The sequence below is a fragment of the Zeugodacus cucurbitae genome, chromosome 2, assembly GCF_028554725.1.
Source record: "Zeugodacus cucurbitae isolate PBARC_wt_2022May chromosome 2, idZeuCucr1.2, whole genome shotgun sequence".
Taxonomy (NCBI): Eukaryota; Metazoa; Arthropoda; class Insecta; order Diptera; family Tephritidae; genus Zeugodacus; species Zeugodacus cucurbitae.
Window position 1 is genome coordinate 25,395,802 of NC_071667.1, and position 24,424 is coordinate 25,420,225.

Sequence of the window (24,424 nt, forward strand, 5' to 3'; positions counted from 1 at the left end):
ACAGATGTGCATAGTAGTAGAGTTAATAACGCCTTTAGCAAGTGGTTTTCCGTGGTTATTAGTCAGAGCTTGAATTGTTCAATGAACTAACAGCTGGTCTCTTTTCAATAATTCTATTTTTTACACAAAACTATTGTAAGCCTTTTATATGAGTTGCGTTATAATTATAAACAGGCGCATAACACTTACTTAAAGAGTTGTTAACATAATAATATAATAATAAATTTTATTCTTTAAAATTTTTTGTTCATAACATTTTAATTAAATAAGATTTACTTTATGTTTAGTCATATATTTAATATATATCTTTCTCACTGTAACATTTCCTATTTTTATACTTTCGCAACAAATGTTGCTAAAGAGAGTATTATAGTTTTGTTCACATAACGGTTGTTTGTAACACCCAAAACTAAACGAGTTAGATATAGGGTTATATATACCAAAGTGATCAGGGTGAAGAGTGGAGTTCAAATCCGAATGTCTGTCTGTCCGTCCGTCCGTCCGTCCGTCCGTCTGTGCAAGCTGTAACTTGAGTAAAAATTAAGATATCTTGATGAAACTTGGCACACCATAGGAAGGTTGCTTTCGAAAATGAGCGAAATCGGACCACTGCCACGCCCACAAAATGGCGAAAACCGAAAACACATAAAGTGCCATAACTAAGCCATAAATAAAGCTATGCAAATAAAATTTGGTATGAAAGATCACACTAGGAAGGGGCATATGTGGATGTAATTTTTTTGGGGAGGTGGGCGTGGCCCCGCCCCCAAATAGGTTTTTTGTACATATCTCGGAAACCAATGGAGCTATATAAACCGAACTTTCTGCAGTCGTTTTTTTTAGCTATTTCTTAATACAGTCCAAAAATAAAAGAAATCGGATAATAACCACGCCCACCTCCCATACAAAGGTTAGGTTGAAAATTACTACAAGTGCGTTAACTCACTAACGAAAAACGTCAGAAACACCAAATTTTACAGAAGAAATGGCAGAAGGAAGCTGCACTCAGATTTTTTTTACAAAATGGAAAATGGGCGTGGCGTCGCCCATTTATGGGTCAAAAACCATATCTCAGGAACTACTCAACCGATTTCAATGAAACTTGGTTTGTAATAGTTTCCTTACCTCCCAATAATATGTGGTGAAAATAGGCCAAATCGCTTCACAACCACGCCCACTTCCTATATATACCAGAACTTTGAAGACGATCTGAATCGTTTACTTTACAATATATAAAGTAAACACTAGTGAAGATATCGGTGAAGCACTTTGCATATGTGTGGCAGCCCCATTCTAAAAATCGACGAAATCGGACCATAGGTTTTTAAGGCCCCATATATCGAACACGAGGACCTCGGTGCTTCTAACCTAATATTATGGTTTCCAACTTTCAATGGACTTTATACAATATATGTATATGACGAATATGTGGGTCAAATTGTGTATTATATAATATAAATAAATAAAGTTAATTAAATAAATTGTGAGAGTATAAAATGTTCGGTTACACCCGAACTTAGCACTTCCTTACTTGTTCAATTTAAATTTATTTACTACTTCAATTAACAATAAAGGTCGCACAAAAAATGTTGACTATTTATGACTAACTTGTATTATGCTCACCAATGCGACTAAAAAAGTGCAAACCAATATTTGCGGTTAATTTTGCAAGCAAACCAATAAGCCAAAAACTTTTCGGCCAAAATAAAATAGAAACCACTGACTTTTCTTTGAATTCAGCCAACCGCACAATACATACATACATATGTAAGCAAGTGATTGTTTGTTTATGTTTAGTAATGCACGAATGCAGAAATCTGTCCACAATGTACCAACATTTGACTCTAATGTAAACAAAATGAATTTTACAACGATGCAAAATATTTTCACCAACAAAAATTCACATTTTTCTCTATTTGTGGTCAAAACACCGGGTTGCAAATGCCTACTTTTATGAGTGTTATAAAAATTTAGTTAAACTTTTTGCACTCAATTTTAGTATTTACTTAAACAAAAATGTTATTAGCATTCAATATTTTCAAAATTTGTGCAAACAAATGCTTTAAAACTCGTGTTTACTTAACGTTTGAGTAATAAATTTTGGTATGTAAATATTAAATATGTGTGTGTCGTTTAAATGCGAAACAATGCAAATCAGATGAATAATTTAAATTTGTAATCCGTAGTAAAAACGAATTAAAAACATAATAAATAATAAAGGTATTTATTTATATGGCAATGAAGCTTTTTTAAAATATTTCTCAGAAAATTTATTGTTGTTGACTTTTTTTATTAAAAAAAGCTTAAGTACAAAATTTTTGTCATCACTAAAAACAAAAAACTGGAAGAAGAAGACAAATTAGCTTAGGAATTTGCGTGCAATTTGCTGGTACAAGTATAAAAATATAAATAAAATACTGCAATTGACGAAAAATTACGTTTAAATTCTTCATTTTATGGTTTAGTTGAATAAACACACTTTAAAAATGCTAAAACTTCACTGAACTCTTTTTACACCTTTAAAACGCTAAAATTTTACTAAAAAATATTTTTATATTTACAATTCCAACCATATGTTCTCTTAGGATTTTTAAAGCACAAAACCGGCAATGAATTCGTGTCTATCTTTTTGGATAATTCTTTGAAGTTATCGAACTACAACTTGGATAAATTTTGTTATGTCAGTGTTATAAACAGCTGACTGCATCAATATTATCTGCATAAATAGTAGTAAAACAAGATTTGCTAGTTATAATTTTAACCAGTTATGCGTTTGTCAATTCTTTCGAATTTCGAATCGAAATTTGCCAAATATGGAGATAGAATTTCTAATATACATATGTAAATTGATACTTCATACATATGTAAGTAGTTACATATGTAATCGAAATGTGGTTATATTTGATTTTTAAACACATACATATGTATGTGTGTATTTAATGAAACAAACAAACCACTGCTAAATACATACATACATACGTACATAAATAATTACAAATTGATACAGCAAATTAATCAAAGTTGACGACCATACCACTGTGATAACAAATGACACAAATAAATAAAAATGTCGTCGTAGTCGATGTTCATGTCTCAACGTCAGTTTGCTATTTTCAATTTATAACAAAGAAAAATCTTCACTTGCACATAGCTTTATTGTATGTATGTACATACATACATATGTACGTATTCTAATCGGAACGGATTTAGAATATATTGAAACCCAGATAATTAGCACAAAAAATAAGGTCTAATTTTTCTAAATTTAAAAATGCAAAGTAAACAATATGTTTGTTATTCTAAGAAAATAAGCCAGTTGACTCTCTATATATGTATGTATAAAAATATTAAATAAACTACGCCAAAATGACTACTATTAATTTAACTTTGGCAAAGACGGGATACATATAATCTGACTTAAATAAAATCACTTTATTTAAATTGTTTTTAAATATGTTTAACTGTAGTTTATACTGCAAATTATTCTATACATACATATTCATTTCTTTTGAACTCAATTATAATTACGTTTTTTGATAACAAAGCCTGATACGCAATTGTTTTCAATTGTACATTGCTCTTCATCATACTTTGCTTTTCATTAATTAGAAATGAATATGTGTACATACATATGTCAGCGCTATAGCCGATCTCGAGCTATTATATGCGGAACCCATTCTTAGAGCTTATACTTAAAAATGCGTATGTATTTACAAAAATAAATATACACTAATTTGTTTGCAAGCGATGCAATTTAGTTATTAAAATTAGAGTCTTTTCCAAGAGGCTAATTTTAATGATACCAGAAATATAAATGCAGATAAATTAAAAAAAATAACTTTGCAAAAGTGGAATACAATTAGCAGTAAGATTGTAAAGAATACCTAATAGATATTTGCTTAAATAGAAAAAAGTCATATTAAACAAAGGAATCGTAAAATATTTATAAAAACGAATTAAAGACAATACAAAATGAGCTGGATCGGTCGGTTTGTCCAAAACATATTTCTAATATTTGTATGTGACATGTTTAATAATTAGTTAGCGTTAACATTTTAAATAATTAGTTAGCAGATATTTAACTCCTATAAGAGGGAGCTTGAAATGATTCATCGAAAGAATGCAAATAGCTTACAATTCAATCATAAAATTTGTTATTACGCATAGCACCTGCTGATCCATATATATTTCTTCACTATTATGTATTAGTTGTTCACTGCTTTATTATTAATGTATGCAGTATGTATTTGTTAAAGTGAAATTTTTAAAAGCAATCCATATAAGCATTAACGTTAAGTCGCAATGACTGTTGCGAAAATTAGCACTAGCAAAAGATAATATTTGTGTTTGTGCTACGTACCTCATCAGCTGCACCGTCCTCCTGTGCAGTAACAAGCACCGACAAAAGTGACAGCGCAACAATTGTGATTGTTGCACCGACGGCGAGACGCATTTTGTCCTTTTAGATGTTATCTACTCTAATTGTAACCGATATAAACACAATTTCTTTTTCCACTAATACAATAGTAAACTAAAATAATTCTTTAAATGTTTTTATTTTGCACAAAGACACTTTCAGCGACTAATGCGTCTCAGACTTTTGATTCACAAAATTATCTTAGCACCTGTCACTTGGAGCAATTTTCACCAATATAAACCAAACACCTGAAAATTCACGAGAAGACTGACATCAAAACAGTGGCGGATGTTCAGTGGAAGCGCACTTTGAGGCAGGGTTGCTGCATTGCTGTTGAAAATATTTCCAGGGTTGTATAAATGAACCCATTAGGAATTTTTCAATAGAAAACATTTACAATATGGAAAATAAATAAAAATTATTATTAACAATATATCTAATCTAATAGTTTTAAATTTGTTTAATGTTTTTCAGAATTTTTATCCAGGCTATTTTTTTAAACTCGTGTGCTTTTATTAAACACTTAAAAAATCAACCCAGCGGACATCATTGCATCCATGTTGGGTGTTAAATAAAACAATTAAAATCGCAATTGAAACTGCAGATTAACTATGTCTGCAATTGGATGATATTCAAAATATCACAAGCTTATCTAACAATATATGAGCTACTACAACAAAAACATTGAAATGGTGCTTAGTGTAATTTAACCGGAAGCGCCGAAAATTTTCCGGTCGGAAGCATTCCTTTTTGTGTTTTTAATATTATACGCATATTATGTATATTCATAAATCTATCAACAATCTAAAATAATCTTAACTTTAGATAATAGTTATAGAAAATATGATATTCAGACGTTTGTTAATGTTGTTTGTAATTATACTACAGAGGCAAACGTGCAACAATATTTTTTAACTAAATACGGCATTTTATATGTACATATGTATATTGGCATAAATATGTTTTACATTTGAATATTCTAAGCTGTAGCATACGCACTCATTAGGGCATGTGTGTTTGTATGTTTCACGCATAAATGAAATTCCTTCGGAAATTTTGTGGTTACACTAATAACAGATTGATTGTTACCAATAAACAATAAATAGTTGGACAATGGCAGAATGCTAATCAACCTTGGTTGCGTTGGTTACCAAAATGCTTGTAAACCAGTAAACTGAAAATATTGATAAATCAACAAAATAAAGGAAATCTAGAGGAGTAGTACCTGACACAAATTAAAAACATAGTACATATCTTATTGCTTAAATTAATCAAGTTTAATAATTCGGAACAGAAATTAAAGCTATTTAAGTGATGACTACGCGGATTAGTAGATCCTATTTACATTCCTGCTTAAAAGTGCCCATTGACCCATGTAATAATTGTCCAGCGCCAATTTATAATCGTCCAAAGATGTGTCTGGGTCGACTAACAACGACTCCATTAAGCGGTGCAACAAAATCGGCCAAAACTATTGACTTCGAAAATGTAGACGCAGCATTGGTTAACAGTGGCATACGTTCCTTGGCGAAACTATACGATAGTATTCCAGGTGACACAATATATTTCAAGTTTGAATGTCGACTTTGTTATTGATTACGTTATTTTCCATTATAAGATTACAATGACATCAATCATTTACCGAATAAAGAATTCTACACTACATTGGACACCTTGCGATCTACTTGTTGTGAGTTGCGAACCAAGTCAGCACAAACCTGTATAGTGGAAGAGAGTCCCTCAACGTCTTCTCTATCTTCTCACTGTGCCAACAGAAAACGTATGAGGTCAACCAAATTGAGAAAGAATAGACCCTCCACTGTCAGTGTTTGTGGCAAAAGAAAAGCTGGGAAGTGTAAAGTACAAGAGGAAATTACACGGCCTCAATATAGGTTGGGAACTCCTTTTGATATTAGCTCCAAAATAGACTTTGCAAAGAAGAGTGATGTAAAGAGGTGAATGCACTTCATTTCCACTAGCTCATATATATATTTGTAAACAATTTCTTTTCAGTTATAAAAAAGAGTTTTACGATGAAATAAAGGCATTTCAAAAAACATTGGAAGATTTCGAAACAGAACTAGAAAATCGCCATATAAACGATCCCATAACAGAATGCAAGCTGAAGAATGTTAAAAGTGAAAAGTTTGTTAATATGGGAAACTATACCAAAAAATACACAGATAAGTAATTAATTCGGAAAAATTTTTCATAAATACTATTTTATTAAAACTTTATCATCTTTGCAGACCCCCAGTTACACCGGATGTTAGGAGTTTTCGTAATTTCTGTAAGCAAACCGATGAAAACGCACGCCCCTGCTCTAAAGCGAGTGTGGGTTTAGGAAATTTTCTAAAAAAGTCTTTCTCCTTCGATGACATCAATAGAATAGGAGATTGCAAGCAACATGAAAACACAGAAGACAAAAATCGGTTGGATAAACCATCGGAAACGCAAATTATCATAAGTCATACTCCCTTAAAATACAGTAGTTATTTTTCGCAAAAGACAAGCATGTAAGCACATTCTAAAGCATACAAATCGAAAGTATTTTAAAGCTTCTTACTAGTGTATCACCTGAAAATGTTCCACCGAAAATTGTTATCGAATCACCAACTGAACAAAGTAATTCTACGAAGACAACAGGTCGATCAAGTAGTGGACGAAAAAAGAAGAGCAAGAATAAAAAGCAAGAAAAAGATTTTCAAGTACCATTTACAATATTCAATCTGGATACAAAAAAGGAAATTAGAAAGGTTAAGTTTTAAATATTATGTCCTAATACAGTATTTATTGTAGCAACATAACCTATATTTCTTTATAGCATGTCACACCATCACCTATACATCCGGTAGCGCGACCAAATCTCGCAGCCACCTTAAGAGCTGAGGTATCCAAAAAGAAATTGAAAGAACTGAAAAACAATTGTACTTATTACGATGACACACCACAATTTGATTGGGAAGTGCGGAAAACGCCAGCCTGGAAATCCCTATCTCTCAAGTCAGTAACTTAATACCAGAAAATAGTAAAAAATAAATTCACTCATGCCACTTTGTAATATTGCAGTGAAACGCATAAGGAAATTCTCTCAATGCGTTTGGCCACCCGTAAGGCCGAACAGGCAATGCAAAAACGTGAATATGAACTTAATATGGAATTGATGCGTCAACGTGTGAAGTCGGCACCACTGCTTTTGGAAGGTGCCACATTTTGGGGTCCTCATATTGGAAAATTAACACATACTTGTCAACGTGAAGGAGAAAGACACTGCTGCCAATCGAAGCAACTTAAATCGCGCAGTAAAAGTGCAGACAGTCGACGTTTATGCACCCATGAAGGTATTGGTAGTCAGTCCAGTCAGAGAAGTAGTAAATTAAATTTTCTGCATAAAACTTATGGTGGAAGTTCAAAAGTACGCAGACGCAGTTCTACACAAACGCCTATGAAAAGAAATACTGAACAATCTGATAACAAGCAAAGTGTTGAGCAGCCACCAATAGTGAATGATAGTGGTGATGAACTGTCTAGTTTGGATAGAGCGTTCTTGTAGTTATTGTAATTAAATTCTATATATAAAGTAAATATTTAATAAAAAATAAATGTTTTTACTATTTGAGCAAAAAAATGTGTTTGCCTTACGGTAAGTGTTTAATTAGCAGCCTCAAATATTACTTTTTCAAATTTATCTTCAAGTTATCAAAATTATCAACAAACGTAAATGCAGTTTTATCATCGTCAGTTAAAGGCGCATTCCCTGGCCGATTCAGTAAAACAGCCTGCATTCCAGCATCATGAGCTGCTTCTGCCTCTGTAAATCAAAAACACATATATTTTTTATTTTATATTAGCAATAGATGGTTGAATATATTTTGTTATTTTTACCTTTTACTATATCAGTTAGAAACAGTATGTCTTCAGCTAATAAATCCAGATCTCTGGCAATATTAACATAAGACTCTTTTTGTTGCTTATGACCAACGGCTGTATCATAATGACCACTAATGTAGGGCAGCAAATTTCCCATCTCTGTTTGACCAAATAGTAGTTGCTGCGCCTTTACACTACCACTAGAATAAATAGCAATGCGTATGCCAGCCTCATGCCATCTCTTAAAAGCTGGCAGCACATCGTCATAAATGCTTGAGAAATAGGAGAAATTCGTCAAGTTCTTTATTGCTTAATAATAACAATAACAAATTTACTCACTGTCCCTTTATGTTGCCGTTTTCGTAACCTTTCGCCCATACTAATCCCTGCAGAGTTTTCAATGGTCCTAATTTAAGATCTTTTTCTATAAGATATTTAACAAAACTAGCTACATTGACGAGGGAAGCGGTGGGTTGTTCATCACCTACTCCCAAGTACTCTTTGTATTGTGGTAGTTTCCGTAGATCCTGAACAATACGTTGAGTTTCGGCATCGTCCCAAGTCTCCTCCAGAAATGCTTTGGAATGAGCTTTTGCATAGGGGAAGAGCACATCCTGTAATAAACAATGTAAGTGTTAAAAAACTGTATTTTCTAATAATAGTCAGCTATGATTGCACCTTTACAAAACTAATGGATGTCGTTGTTCCCTCAATATCGCTGAGTATTAATTTCACTGTGAATTCAGGCATATCAATTTATTTTAACCTAATCGAGATTCGTTATTTTAATAGGACTGATAAAGAAACAGCTGAAAGCATATTTCTAATTCCAATTGGAAATGTAATGATAAGAGCAGTGTTGCCAGAACAAAGGACAATCCTCCTAAATATAAAAGCCCAATTTATATAAATGTACAAATTATTTATTGGTTTAGACAAAAAATAAAGATTAAAACGCTTTTATTGAGTTTTAAGGTAATTCATATCGTAAAGTACATTGTTAGGAATTATTTCATCTAGTTGTTGAACTTGTTTTATTACACCCATACAGCACTTGAGTTATAAACATATTAAATAATTACTACATGGCAACACACAATTTTGCAGTTTTGTCTTTTCATTCTTCTTTCAATAAACATTCATCCCATTGCGCTTTCAACCATCCTCGCTTTTGACAACTTCAATGATTCAAATTTATTTGACGTTTTCCTATACTCGTTTTTTCGTAATTCAGCATGTCAAATTTGCACCAAAATTTTGTGAAAGTGAATCCAAAACCGTTAATGGCATATTTTATAAAACAATAGCTGTCTATTAGAACTATTTGTGATATTTTCTATGCTATAGTGTGATATCTATTTAACCAATTACTGCAATATACTAGATTGCTTGCGAATCTCTTAAAATCCTAAAATAGAACGACAGCGTCTACACTAAACTTAAACGTAGTAACAAGAGCGAAATCTGAAGAATTAAATATAAATCCATTTCAAGCTCAGTAATAACATATCAATCTGGTAATATACTTAAATAGAGCAAAAATTTATAAATTTTCCTAATTTTTTCCTCATGGTAACAATAGTTTCGTGGAATTGCAATGGAGGGAAATACAAGTACAACAAATGACAATTTTGCAACAGAGACAAAGTCAACAAAGAGAAATAGCTCAAAAGTTATTTAGAGCGTCCGATAGCAGACTGTGTCTACGTGATTTAAACACAAATGTTTTTAAAATATTTGAGAGTGCAAGAGTGATCCACTAATCACAGCAGCTACGGAAGCACTATCAGCTAGCGCACAAGTTAGGGGGTTAAAGAGAAAATTATTCGTACACCGACTCGTAATAGCGGGTGCATGGTATGAGCTTTGTACTTACCCCTTCCCGTCGCGTAATTTTCATATGCTGTAATCAATAGGCAAATATCCAAACTAATGTAAATAAATATTTTGCGAAACAGACTTGTCTTACAACAAATACAAATAGCAAAGTGTATGACAAATATACATAAATAACGATCAAATCGAAAAAACAGCTGCAAAACCAATTAAACGGGCGCAACACATTTATATACAAATACGATGACAACGGGAAAAAGCAGCTGCAATCGAGGTGCAAGATAAAGAAGAAATAGTGCAAACGACAACTACAAAACAGAAAGTGTAAACCAAAAGACATATCCACTACTGAAAGTAAGGTCCCTTTCAAGGTTAAATTGAAGACATATACTCTTTGGAGGTCAAAGAAAAATAGTATTTCAGGTTTCAAGTGCATATTTATACGTCAAGTTGAGTATTTTACTTAATACAATCAAGTCAACACAGAACTGAAAGTTGACAGTGTTAATGCGAAATTATTAAAAAAAATGGAAAATTTTCCACAGTGTGCCATTTGCGGCACAACGCAGCAATTGTTGCGTTGCGCCAAATGTAAGTCGATTTTTTACTGTTCCACTACACATCAGCATATGGACTGGCCCATGCATAAACTGTCCTGCCGCATGCTAGCCAAACAAAAGAATGAGAATCGTATACAACATCTCCAACAGGCTGTTGCTGCTACCACACTTAATAATACGCTTGCGCCATCAATGTCCACAACAAGCAACGATGTCGATGCTGGTCACCATCGCTGGACAAATTCCATGAACGATATGGGAATTATCGGCTTTGGGCTCTTAGGCGGTAACGAAAGTGCTGAAGTTGATCCAAGTGTATTAACTGCAGTGCCACCCATGGCTGTGATGATGGGTAACAATGACAATGGCGTTGTATACAATCAGTCAAATGGTTTGGCTAACCAATCAAATCCTAGTCAAATACCAGACGCTGGTGGCACAGTGTCCGGTGCTGGTGTTATGCAAAATAATACATCATTATGCATGCAACCACAATATCATAATGTAGATCAACGCTTGCTTTCACCGCAATATCATCAACAACAGCATGAGTTAATGCAACAACAGTTGCAGTATCAACAATCGTCGCCTTCGCAAACACCGTATACAGCAAACATAACGAACCATCATGCCCATCATCCATATGAGAAAAGCATCTGTCAGGTTGGAAGTGGTGGTGGCGTGGACGAAAACGCTTTTGGCAATGCAAAGTAAGTAACGGTTTTTAATTATTATTTAGAGTGTCTTGTTATTTTTACAGTTAAAGTGTTTGGTGTGTGATTATTAAACTAAACAAAGGACGATGCATATCTGTATCAATATGCAATTTGGAATTGTGTTCCCAGCTTTAGTATTAAATGAATAAGCAAATAATTTTCTCACCCAAAGTTCTTTGTGGTTTTATCAGTAACTCCGCTGTCACCATTACTTATTTCTCGCCTTCGTATTGTCACAATGAAAAACTATTAAATGTGAATATGCTTAACTGTTTGACTGAAAAGTTAGAAAACTTAAACTATTACAAAACACTAAACTTATTTAGAAGCTTATTTCTTATCAATTAAATATTTGCAGACGCCACAATAAATATATATTTTTTCTCAATAACTTTTCAAAATAACGCGTTCAATGCTGCAGTAAAGAGTTCTAGGTGCGTTCACCGCTATTGTCGGAATAAGACTATTCGTTATTTTAATATTTCTAAATGAAATTGTCCTATCTTAGCAAAATAAGCTGCTGTCTCACATATTTACCAGTGTTCATACATGTGTACATATGCACATATGCTCAGCTATGAACCTTTTACTGTACTTTATTGAATGGTATAGGCATGGCCTAAATAGTATTATAAATAAATTTATTTCAGGTACAATATATTTACCTGCATGCCTATGTAGATATAATGAAGATATGCTATATTTAGTAAAATGAAGTTTAGTTGTCAAAAATGTTTTTTCGGTCGTTTTTGTAATAACGTTGAGCGCTATCTATGCATAGTCGGAATGTTAGTAATAACTATAATTCAGATTATTATTTTAGGTTGTACTGGTTTTTAATGACATACAGATTTTCATATTTTGAATTTTTCTTTGGTTTTTGATCTATTAACGTTTATTTTAGTTTGTTATTGTAGCGATAGTAAGCAATTCTCAACTAATTTTGATGCTCCGGTTACGTAGATGCTACCGGTGTGGGAACGGTATTTATTTAAGCATTTTATGCACACTTTTAGGTGCTAGGGCTAATACTTAATATTACAAATGAGAGGTTGGTATAATCTACAGTTTGAATACTTATTTCATCGTTAATTTGCTTGTTGAAATCGATTGATCGATGAGTTTAAGCATAAAAATATGCTCTTGAACCACCCTAAGGTAATTTTTGGGAATGATGCGTGTTGATGGATCTAGGGTGCATAATTATCCAAAAGTATCGTGTATTTTTATTTTATATATTTATATATTTTATTATTGTAAATTTAGTGTAATTTTACACATATTGACCACTTACTACATCAAATACTCTCAGATATATAAGTACATAATTTACATACAGTTCCATATTTTGTTATATTCGATTTTGTTTATATTTGCACGAGTTCTGTACACTCACTTCATGTTTATTGCTAAAAGTTTTACTTTATCAGAGATAAGCAAGTACGTGAGGAATGTGTGCCACCAGCTTTTGTCACACTATCGCTATTGTTTTGCATTATTTGTATTTATTTATTTTGCAAACGTTCACTTGTAATATCTTCAGTTTTTTTTTAAATGCACAGGTGTTAGTTAATATAATTACTCATGTACGCATATATATGTATATATGTATGTTATTACTTTATTAGATACCACAACTTTATCTAAAATTGTTGATAATTTTAATACATAATTTCTAGTAAAAGGCGTTTCAAAATACCATTGGGCATCTCCATATGAACATACATACATATGTAAATATGTTTTGCGAGGCTGTGCCATTAACAGCCTTGACTTGCCGGCTACTGCATCTGTTTTGCCTACACTTAACTCTTTATGCGTTCCTTTATTGAGACGCGCACCAGCTAATGTGAAAATGCAACTTGCTTTTATTGACATACATACATTTATTTTATTTCTCAACTCTACACATGTATGTTTGTACATACATACCTATATACGATATATGCATAAACAATTTCTTTATTACTTGTTTGTATGTTTGTATCTGCGCACTTGGCACTAATGTGTTTTCTTGAAAACCCGTATTATTAATTAATATTGTTTTTTAATGTCAGGTTTTTCAATTACCTACACTGACGTGCAAAATGTAAACATATTTTAGCTGGATAGTTTAAGGTGCAGTATTTAGAAGAATCTATTTATATGGAATATTTTTAAAATTGTTTATAAAAACAAGTAAAGAAGGGCTAAGTTCGGGTGCAACCGAACATTTTATACTCTCGCAATTTATTGATATAGTTTTATTAAGATAACACACATAAAGTCCACTAGAATAACGAAAATCTTTGCATATAGTATATGAGGGCTGAGTTAATTCTTGAACCGATTTCACTCATTATCACACCAAGGTACACTTTATCCATGACTATATGCTCACTTAATTCGGCCAATATATTTCACATATTAACCGATATATAAGATATTAAGTCCACCATATTTTTTAAACCTATAATTAGGTATATGGGCACTAGGGGAACAATTTTGGGTACAGAGACACACTATTTGAAGAAAAATATTCCCTCTGAATTAAATTAAAACATCTGAGAGATTTACCTATATTTTCGGATAAAAATTACCCTTAGGCACTGAGTTCTTCATGTTCGATATCCGGGGCCTTGAAAAGTTATAGTCCTCAACCCAAACACAGTATTTGTGTAAAGTTTTATTCCGCTATCTTCATTGGTTCCTAATGTAAATGTATTATAAAGTAAAGGAATCAGACGGAATTCTAAATTGAGTTATTAGGAGCAGGCGTGGTTGTAAACCGATTTCGTGTAATTGGGATGTCAATAAAATGTTATGTACCGAATTTCATTGAAATCGGTCGAGTAGTTTCTGAGATATGGTTTTTGACTCATAAATGACAGACGCTACACCCATTTGCCTTTTTTTAAATCTGGGTGCTGCTTCCTTCTGCAATTTCTTTGTAAAATTTTGTGTTTATGATGTTTTTCGTTTGTTTTTACCTTGAAATGGTAAGTAGGAAAAATGACAGAAATACAGAAAGTTTGGTTTACATAGCTTAAGTAGCTTATGAGATATGTACAAAAAACTTATTAGGGCACGGGGCCACGCCCACTTTTCCAAAAAAATTACATCCAAATATGCCCTTTCCTAGTGCGATCCTTTATACCAAATTTTACTTTTATAACTTTATTTATAGCTTAGTTATGACACTTTAGAGGTTTTCGGTTTCCGCTATATTATTTTTTGGGTGTGCCAATAGTCCGATTTCCCCCCACGCACGGTCCCAAGGAACATGTGCACCGAATTTCGTCAAAATATCTTAATTTTTACTGGAAGTTATCCGTTGCACGGACGGACGGACAGACATACTCGGCTCGTCATCCTGATCATTTATTAACCCTATACACTGCGCGTCATCAGGATAGCGCCCCCCAAGCATGCTTGGTTGATATTGTCCATAGTATTTGGGTTAGAGCAACAAAAGTTTTTTCTAACATACTTTAAACAATTTGCCTCAAAATAAACTATAAAAGGACACAATACGATTCTTTATAAAATTTTAATAAATTAAAAATAAAAACAATACAAAAATTGCGTCATCAGGATAGCGCCCCTACGCTTTTTTCCGTTTATTTCATATAAAAAATACAACTTAACATTTTTCAATTATAATTCTAATATTTTTAACTTAAATAGTAATTGATGGTGCAACCGTTATTGACAAGGACTTCACCAACTCTGTTGGGGAGAGAATCGTATACGTTTTTAATATAATCCAATGTAATGGCTGACCAAGCGAGTCTGAGTCGATTAGTTCTTCTTTGGTGGTATATTGCTTACCTCCTTCGTACACCTTTCTAACCAGCCTTCCCCAGACGTTCTCTTTAATATTTAGGTCTGGTGTGTATGGCGGCCACTCTAGAACACTAACATTTCGTCTTTGTATCCATGTTTTTACAGATCGGCCGATGTGAATAGGTGCGTTATCGTGCTGGAAATGCCATTCCAGATTGCCAAATACATTTTTTACAAAAGGAAATGCAGTTTTTAAAACACAGTTATAGTTATTTGCGTTAATTTTTGGCGTTAAAAAAAAACTGCATATGCCATAATAAGATATGGCTCCCCATAATAAGATATGGCTCCCCACTCTATTACACCCTCGACTCGACTGTGTAAGCGATCCAAATGGTGTTCCTCCTTGCGCAAATCGTGAAAATAATAATTATATCCGTCTGGGCCTTCGAAATTAAATTTCTTCTCATCTGAAAATACGACATAATGCCACTTCTTACACCAAGCCATGTGTGTTCGGGCGTTTCTCTTTTCGCAACTTTTTTAGTGGTGGCTTTTTCTTTAGCTTTTGTATTTTAAGGTGTTTAGCTTTCTTGATCACCCTTAAAATAGTCGATTTGCTCACTTTAACACCAGTTTTCTCTTTAATTTTGGCGGAGGAGTCGTGAGAGTTTGAAGCTTCTCTAAGTGTCGTATACTGCCTTGGTAATTATACTATTATTGCCGCCCTTGAAAGTTTTTCCATAATTTTTATTTTATGCAAAATTTAAAGAAAACTAATCAATTAAGCACCTTAAAAAATTTGGTGGCGTGGTTGACAAGCTACGCGAGATAATTAAAATATTTGGTATCAACCAAGCATGCAAGCAAGGATAGCGTCCGCAATCCTGATGATGCGCAGTGTATATCATACTCGTTTAGTTTTATGACTTACAAAGAACCGTTATGTGAAGAAAACTATTATACTCTGTTAGCAACTTTGTGGCGGGAGTATAAAAATTGTTAAACCGGTTGTCCAAACTGTTTTTGAAGGAAAGGTATGATAAGTAATATCAAAGTAAACTAATTTTAACAAGCTGTTTCAATAGGGTCCGACCATAGGAAATTGGCTGTAGTTGAAGATATGTTCAATATCGAGCGGAAAACTTTTGTATGTATTTACGACATATAGTGGGTATACCAAGGTTTAACCTGTTTCCTTATCTCAAATAGGTCCTTTTTTTAACTATTAAAACAACATTCAATATTTTAAGGTTATTGACGATAGATATTTCGACGTCATCAACAAGGACATTAGGATCAAATCTGTACTTATTCATACTGTTGGTGAATTGCGTCGACATGGCTTTTATGGGACCGGTCTAAGGGTCCTAAAAGTCCTGAATATTGTTAAAAATACTCTCACTCAAATTTTTCTCAACACTGTACATGTATACCTTTGTATTTGTGCTAACATTCCACCTTTATTGGATTAGTCACTTGCGGCGCATATTCCCGGTACTGTTGGTGTCTATTTGCCGTTTGTTTGAGTTTCGTATGCACATTTCCAGCTGCAACCATCCATTACTACACGTAGAGCTAAAAAGCTAAAGCGTGCTTGACATCATATGCATTTCCGAGAATTCACGCTACAGTGCATATCACATTTTGCTATCAGCAACTAAAGATTTGCACATACTACTTACTTATGTACATACATATGTACCGATTTAGTATATCAATACAATTTAAACACGAACAATTACTTATATACATTAGATATGTGGGAACACGATAGTTCTTTCTTGGAAAATGGACTTATTATTTTATATTGATAAGTTTTTAGAATCTCTCCATTTTAAATTTAAAAAAAATTTCGTTGTCAGCACTTCCCTTATTCAGTTGAGTGTTTTTACTAATTATTAAATATATTATTTTTATTATGAATACCAGGCCCAGTAGTATTATAAAACACATTTAGTGTTCGATGATTAGGCGAAATATTCAAAAAATTGTTTAACTATTCAAGCAAGTAAAGGGTGATTTTTTAAGAGCTTGATAACTTTTTTTAAAAAAAAAACGCATAAAATTTAAAATTTAAATCTCATCGGTTCTTTATTTGAAACGTTAGATTGGTTCATGACATTTACTTTTTGAAGATAATTTCATTTAAATGTTGACCGCGGCTGCGTCTTAGGTGGTCCATTCGGAAAGTCCAATTTTGGGCAACTTTTTCGAGCATTTCGGCCGGAATAGCCCGAATTTCTTCGGAAATGTTGTCTTCCAAAGCTGGAATAGTTGCTGGCTTATTTCTGTAGACTTTAGACTTGACGTAGCCCCACAAAAAATAGTCTAAAGGCGTTAAATCGCATGATCTTGGTGGCCAACTTACGGGTCCATTTCTTGAGATGAATTGTTCTCCGAAGTTTTCCCTCAAAATGGCCATAGAATCGCGAGCTGTGTGGCATGTAGCGCCATCTTGTTGAAACCACATGTCAACCAAGTTCAGTTCTTCCATTTTTGGCAACAAAAAGTTTGTTAGCATCGAACGATAGCGATCGCCATTCACCGTAACGTTGCGTCCAACAGCATCTTTGAAAAAATACGGTCCAATGATTCCACCAGCGTACAAACCACACCAAACAGTGCATTTTTCGGGATGCATGGGCAGTTCTTGAACGGCTTCTGGTTGCTCTTCACCCCAAATGCGGCAATTTGGTCACAATCGCATTAATTGTTTGCTCACTTGGTCGATTATGTAGACCATAAATCGGACGTAAAGCGCGAAACACATTTCGAACCGAACACTGATTTTGGTAATAAAATTCAATGATTTGCAAGCGTTGCTCGTTAGTAAGTCTATTCATGATGAAATGTCAAAGCATACTGAGCATCTTTCTCTTTGACACCATGTCTGAAATCCCACGTGATCTGTCAAATACTAATGCATGAAAATCCTAACCTCAAAAAAATCACCCGTTAGTTTTGGAGATCCAATGGTCCTTTCTTCTTCAACAATTCTTACAGAATCCAGTGAGACCTACATATCACTCCGCTGAATTTGGGTTCGAGCCCAGGCTAGCAACATCGCTCGGCAAAATTTTAAATACATTAGAGTAAAAATATCAGATAGAGATATGCTTAGAAATGAATTTAGACAATATAAATATTCTTACTTTTATAACAAAAGACAAAATTATTTAAACCTTTATTATCACTCCCAAAATAGATAATGGGCCTAATCACAGAACCCGCAGCGATTTTAGGTTAGGTTAGGTTACTCTGGCAGGCTACAACGCCACACAAAGACCAGTTTGGTTCTTTGTGAAACCAGATTTAGTGCTGTCACTTGGTTAATGAGGAGTAGTCATCCTTTAGGATGCCAGCGTTTGTTGCGAATTTCAAAAGGCTTTGTGGCTTTACCAACGAAATCTCTTCCAGATTAACGTAGTGTGCAGCCCCCAAAGGCTGAAGCCGTTGTCTTGATAATGCAGGACATTCACAGAAGAGGTGCTCCATTGTCTCTCTGGTGCCTAGGTCTTGACATATCCTGCAGTTTTTACGATCTATCAGCTCCATCTTGTAGACGTGCGCCGCCACAAGACAGTGGCCAGTGAGTATGCCAACCATTTTCCTACATTTGCTTCTATCGAGCGCCAATAGAAATTTCGTGTACTTCTTATCTACCGCCTTGCACATAACTTTTGCGGTTTTGCATCCCGGCATATTCTTCCAGCGCGCTTTGAACTTTTTTACCAAGTTTCTGTCTAGATCATCATATAGACAGTGTATAGGTCTATCTACGTTCATCATATTTTCGGATGACAGTTTTACGCCTCGTTTGGCAATCTCATCCACTATCTCGTTACCTTCTATGCCCTTGTGGCCTGGCACCCAGTAGATTTGAAGTCGCATATTTCTGGCGACATCATCCACTGCTGTCCTACCACTTTTGGCCGATACGCTGAAAGAGGATATTGCCTTGATTGCTGCCTGACTGTCTACATATATGTTTACTTTAGAGTATCCTTTTGGTGCGCTTAAGGATAGCTCAGCGGCTTTTCCAATTGCAAACACCTCCGCTTGAAATATACTGCAGTGGTCCGGTAGTTTGAATGGTTGCATTATACCTAACTCTGGGCAGTATATCCCCGCGCCTACCCCGTCCTCCATTTTCGAGCCATCCGTAAATATGTTTAAATTGCTACGTGCAGGTGCTATGCCCTTGCGCCAGCCATCTCTTCCTAGGTTTACTTTGAACCTTCTTTCCCATTTGAAAGATGGGGTCAGGTAGTCGGTGTCCGCCAAACTGCCATTACCCACTGAGCTATGCCCAAAGGTTCTATATTTAAATTCTCCTGCTGCCATAAGGCGCCCCGCCGATTTTGCCGCGCTGTTTTCGGCGAAGAAATCTATAGGCGGCAGGTTTAGTAATATTTCAAGAGCCGCCGTTGGGGTGGTTCTTAGCGCTCCCGTTATGCAAATAGCCGCAAGCCGCTGAACCCTTTCCATTGGCTTTCGATACGTTGATTTCCGTACCCCTGTCCACCACACTAGAGCACCGTAGAGCAGAATCGGTCTTCCCACTGCCGTGTAGCACCAGTGCATAAGAGAGGGAGAAAGCCTCCAGGTAGTACCCAGCATTTGCCTGCACGCATATAAAGCATTGCTGGCCTTTCTTACTCTCTCCTCTACATTGTACTTCCACAGCAGTTTGCTGTCCAAGACTACCCCCAGGTACTTGGTACGGTCCTTGAGAGGGAGTTCTATCCCATTTAGCGAGGGGTGTCTCCATGTGGGAATTTTGTACTTCCTCGTAAAAACAAGCAAGTCAGTTTTCTCCGCATTTAACCCCAAGCCTGCGTGAGTTGCCCAGTTCAGCACAGTACTAAGGGTGGTTGTCATGATGTTGCTGATAGTGTGTAGACACCTGCCCGTTATTAAGATGGCAATGTCGTCCGCATATGCTACTATCTTAGGGGCTTTGCCGTCTAACTTTCTTAATAGTTTATTCACAACTAATGTCCATAGGAGCGGAGATAGCACCCCACCTTGTGGGGTCCCTCTGCGGACTTCCTTGGTCATTCTAGCGTCATTCCATTCTGCTATTATCCTTCTTGAAGTCAAGAGGCTTTTGACCCACCGTTGTATTGCAGTCTCAACGCCTATTGACTCGATACTGTTCAGAATAACGAACGCAGCGATTTTAACTATTGTGAAAGTTCTTTCAAAAAATATTTAATTCGCCTGAGGCTCTTTGAGAAAATCGAGGGGACAACTTTATATCGCTTTTAAACATCTTTTATTTATTTTTGTTAGTCGGTTTTTTGCTCTTGTCTCTCAAATACCAATTTAAAATATAATTTAGCTCATCATCAGTAATTGTTTACATAAAAACTTCCAAATGGTTTCCGAGTGAGTTACTCATCATCGGATAGATTTCGACCAAAATTTTCGATTTTGCGGATTCAATGATTCCGACTTAAAATTTTTCGATCGAAACGGATTCAATGATTGGGCCCAATATAATTGTAATCGTAGCATAAGCGCTTTCCATAAATTTTTGGAATTGTTCTACGAATCTCAAAGCAAAAAGCTTTAAAGAACTTACGAGCATGGAAAATGCATTCGAACATTTACCCGACACACTGTGCAACACAATTAATTATTTATATATGTATGAACCTGTCAATTGATAAACGTTTAAGTACTCATGTCTGTAGAACTGCAAAATTCTACGAAAATAACATTCATTTATGCACTTATAAAAATGTAAACACACTTGGATTTAATTTAAACTGAAATTACATAATCAATTTCTATTTAAATTTTCAGAAATCAAACGTGACAATGAATTTCGGTTGCCATTAATGATTGTAATCTACTACATATATTTCTTATATATATTTATATATACATATATATATATATAAATATATCATATGGACTAGTACATCTAGTATTTTACTATCTGTGAGGATAACTAATATTTGTAATTTTTTTTTGATAAATAAGATTTTGTTCTGGTGCAATTCCATATTTTTACCATTTTTTGTTCTATGGAATATTGCTATAAATGCTTTTCACAACCACAAAATTACTGATCACTATCAAATCCTCTTTTAACATATTCACACGGTTACTTTTATAATAGAGGCCTTCAGGCCTTCAGAAAGGAGGGTTACTTGAATTGCATCGCAAAGCATTCTCTTTTGAAATTGAAATTGAATATCCCTTCGACTCAGATATTTTATTCAAAATATTCGATTAAATTTGTAAAAAAGCAAAAATTGTTCATTCTATTTATTTACATATAACTTGATTCCTTGTATTGTTTGCCATGCTTATTACACTGCACAAAAAGTCATGAAAATTAATATCATTTCATGCCACAAAAAATCGGTTATTTAAACTTTTTATGAAGTTGTTAAAATTTTCGCAAATCACTCACTAAAAACGTGACATTAAAATGTAAAAGTTGCTATCACATTGATAACATGTGTTATTTTTTGAACAGTGTCGCAAAAACTATTCGCAGAACTTATAATCGCCGATATTTGGGAAGCTCGCTCTTAAAAGCTCTGAAATCTCTAAACGAAAAGAGTTTAGATATACTCAACTACTGAAATTGGGCGATAAGCCTCAAAATGACTCACTATTTTAACAACTAATTCAGAGTGGATCACAGAAAGGAAACAGTGTAATGATTTTTGTTGAAATTTATAAGCTATTTGTTTCCAAGTCGTTGTCGTTTTTATCGTCGTTTCGTTCCTAAATGCGTATTCTTCAACCAACCATCTCCGACGCGAGACGTATAGTGCAAAGGTATAGTTTTTTGAATATATCTCTCCAAATCGAAATTAATTAATAGGAAAAATACTAGAAACCTTAAATCTCATTATAAAGATGGTACAGAAGGGCTACACTCAAATTGGCATGCCACATTTTAAATGGTTGTGGCTCCGCCCACTTATGGGTCAAAAACCATATCTCCGAGACTACTCGACCAATTTCAATAAAATTCGGTTTGTAACATTTCCTTGGCACACAATGCTATAGTTTAACAAGTAAGGAAGGGCTAAGTTCGGGTGCAACCGAACATTTTATACTCTCGCAATTTATATATATAACTTTATTTATATTATATAATACACAATTTGACCCACATATTCGTATAAAATCCATTAAAAGTTGGAAACCATAATATTAGGTCCTCGTGTTCGATATATGGGGCCTTAAAAATCTATGGTCCGATTTCGGCGATTTTTAGAATGGGGCTGCCACACTATTAACATAGTATTTGGGCAAAGTTCTGCACCGATATCTTCACTAGTACTTACTTTATATATTGTAAAGTAAACGATTCAGATTGTCTTCAAAGTTCTGGTATATAGGAAGTAGGCGTGGTTGTGAAGCGATTTGGCCTATTTTCACAACATATCATTGGGATGCAAGGAAACTATTACAAACCAAGTTTCATTGAAATCGGTCGAGTAGTTCCTGAGATATGGTTTTTGACCCATAAGTGGGCGACGCCACGCCCATTTTCCATTTTGTAAAAAAATCTGAGTGCAGCTTTCATCTGCCATTTCTTATGTGAAATTTAGTGTTACTGACGTTTTTCGTTAGTGAGTTAGCCCACTTTTAGTAATTTTCAACCTAACTTTTGTATGGGAGGTGGGCGTGGTTATGATCTGATTTCTTTCGTTTTTGGACTGTATTAGGAAGTGGCTAAAAAAAACGACTGCAGAAAGTTTGGTTTATATAGCTCTATTGGTTTGCGAGATATGTACAAAAATCTTAGTAGGGGGCGGGACCACGCCCACTCCCCCAAAAAAATTACATCCAAATATGCCCCTTCATAGTGCGATCCTTCATACCAAATTTTATTTCCTTAGCTTTATTTATGGCTTAGTTATGGCACTTTATGTGTTTTCGGTTTTCGCCATTTTGTGGGCGTGGCAGTGGTCCGATTTTGCTCATTTCGAAAGCAACCTTCCTATGGTGCCAAGAAATAAGTGTGCCAAGTTTCATTAAGATATCTTAATTTTTACTCAAGTTACAGCTTGCACAGACGGACGGACGGACGGACGGACAGACAGACATTCGGATTTGAACTCCACTCTTCACCCTGATCACTTTGGTATATATAACCCTATATCTAACTCGTTAAGTTTTGGGTGTTACAAACAACCGTTATGTGAACAAAACTATAATACTCTCTTTAGCAACATTTGTTGCGAGAGTATAAAAATGGGCGAAATTGATTTACAACCACGCCTACTTCCCATACACCACAATTTTGAAGTCCATCTGATTCGCCAGTGAAGATATAGGAAACAAACATTGCACAAATTCTGTATTTTTAGTGTGACATAGACCCTCTAAAAATCCCCGACATTGGACTAACTTTTCAAGGCCCAAAGATACTGAACATGAGAACCTCTAGGTGCTGGTCACCTATTTTTTACCGAAAATATACTTACATCGCTCAGATATTCTAAAAACTTCAAAGGCGATCGACTACTTGTGTGCCTCTGTGCCCAAATTGGGCAAAATAGGGTCAATACTTCCTGTAGCCCCCATATACCTAATATACGGATTGTCAAACTTACGGTGGACTTTATACAGCATATCAACAACAGTTTGTCTTACAAATCTAGCTTCCTCTAAAAAGTCGGAAGTTAGGGACCACTCTATTGTCGCTATGTATGTAGCTGAATCGTCCAGAAGATGCGTTACGTGCAACAGCGCTCATAGGGCTGATAATTTTCCACACAAATAACCTTGTACTTAAACCACGCATATAAACATACATGTAGTTAGTGGTATTTACAAATGAAGTGCTGCCTCTACAGTTCAATTACCCAGCATACATATGTATGAGTAGATTTCTATTAATCATTTGTTTGATAAGAGTGTACGTGTGATCTTATGTTGGCGCTGAAAATTGAACACGTTTTCCTACACCTACACACTCTTATACATATGTACATACATACATTTATACCAGTATGTCCGTCCCACAATTATGGCATGTAACAATTGCCGAGTGTTACTTCAGCGCCCTTAAAAAGATCACCGATAATTGTATGTCTTGAGTATGGCTATTGAACTCTTTGTTAGAATACGTCATCGACACGTAACAATTACATAAATACACACATACAGATTTGCATGTTGACATATAAATGCTAAATTATTGTTTACAGTTTTGTTATTCTTAATTCTGATTTTGAAAATGAAAGCTTTGGCCGCATGTATGCACATACTGATTCATA

General features: G+C 34.6%; 4 protein-coding genes across 5 annotated transcripts in view; 2 read left to right on the forward strand and 2 right to left on the reverse strand.

The window, feature by feature from the left end:
• The window catches only part of LOC105213147 (putative cysteine proteinase CG12163), a 28,681-nt gene extending 24,050 nt beyond the window's left edge, over positions 1 to 4,631 (reverse strand). Inside the window, exon 1 of the mRNA XM_011185738.3 lies at positions 4,361 to 4,631. Within this exon, the coding sequence (XP_011184040.2) occupies positions 4,361 to 4,453 (93 nt within the window). The 5' untranslated portion in view covers positions 4,454 to 4,631. The remainder of the gene's footprint in view (positions 1 to 4,360) is intronic.
• LOC105213143 (enolase-phosphatase E1) lies at positions 4,470 to 11,860 on the reverse strand. 2 transcript variants are annotated; one of them, XM_054225434.1, is made up of 6 exons: positions 11,566 to 11,860; positions 8,966 to 9,170; positions 8,627 to 8,901; positions 8,303 to 8,559; positions 8,060 to 8,228; positions 4,470 to 4,747 (listed from the first exon to the last, which is right to left on the reverse strand). In XM_054225434.1, the coding sequence occupies exons 2-5, from the start codon at positions 9,035 to 9,037 to the stop codon at positions 8,089 to 8,091; spliced, it is 744 nt and encodes a 247-aa protein (XP_054081409.1). In that variant the 5' UTR covers positions 9,038 to 9,170; positions 11,566 to 11,860; the 3' UTR covers positions 4,470 to 4,747; positions 8,060 to 8,088. The 2 variants fall into 2 exon arrangements, with proteins under 2 accessions (XP_054081409.1, XP_011184033.1); XM_011185731.3 differs by lacking the exon at positions 4,470 to 4,747 and having other exon boundaries at positions 8,023 to 8,228.
• LOC105213145 (uncharacterized) lies at positions 5,335 to 7,970 on the forward strand. Its single transcript, XM_011185735.3, has 7 exons — positions 5,335 to 5,969; positions 6,036 to 6,372; positions 6,431 to 6,604; positions 6,667 to 6,933; positions 6,987 to 7,173; positions 7,242 to 7,420; positions 7,487 to 7,970. Exons 1-7 carry the CDS (start codon positions 5,732 to 5,734, stop codon positions 7,968 to 7,970), a joined length of 1,866 nt encoding a protein of 621 aa, XP_011184037.2. The 5' UTR covers positions 5,335 to 5,731.
• The window catches only part of LOC105213144 (uncharacterized), a 37,554-nt gene continuing 22,551 nt past the window's right edge, over positions 9,422 to 24,424 (forward strand). Inside the window, exons 1-2 of the mRNA XM_011185733.3 lie at positions 9,422 to 9,804; positions 9,870 to 11,393. Coding sequence (XP_011184035.2) covers positions 10,651 to 11,393 — 743 coding nt within the window. The 5' untranslated portion in view covers positions 9,422 to 9,804; positions 9,870 to 10,650. The remainder of the gene's footprint in view (positions 9,805 to 9,869; positions 11,394 to 24,424) is intronic.

Coding starts and splice junctions, on each gene's coding strand:
- LOC105213143 (XM_054225434.1), bottom strand. CDS start 9,037: ATGCCTGAATTCACAGTGAAATTAATACTCAGCGATATTGAGGGAACA. Junction 8,560..8,626: donor AACGGCAACATAAAGGGACA/GTGAGTAAATTT, acceptor CTATTTCTCAAG/CATTTATGACGATGTGCTGC. Junction 8,229..8,302: donor TCTAACTGATATAGTAAAAG/GTAAAAATAACA, acceptor TTTGATTTACAG/AGGCAGAAGCAGCTCATGAT.
- LOC105213145 (XM_011185735.3), top strand. CDS start 5,732: ATGACTACGCGGATTAGTAGATCCTATTTACATTCCTGCTTAAAAGTG. Junction 6,373..6,430: donor AAGAAGAGTGATGTAAAGAG/GTGAATGCACTT, acceptor ATTTCTTTTCAG/TTATAAAAAAGAGTTTTACG. Junction 6,934..6,986: donor TTTTCGCAAAAGACAAGCAT/GTAAGCACATTC, acceptor GCTTCTTACTAG/TGTATCACCTGAAAATGTTC.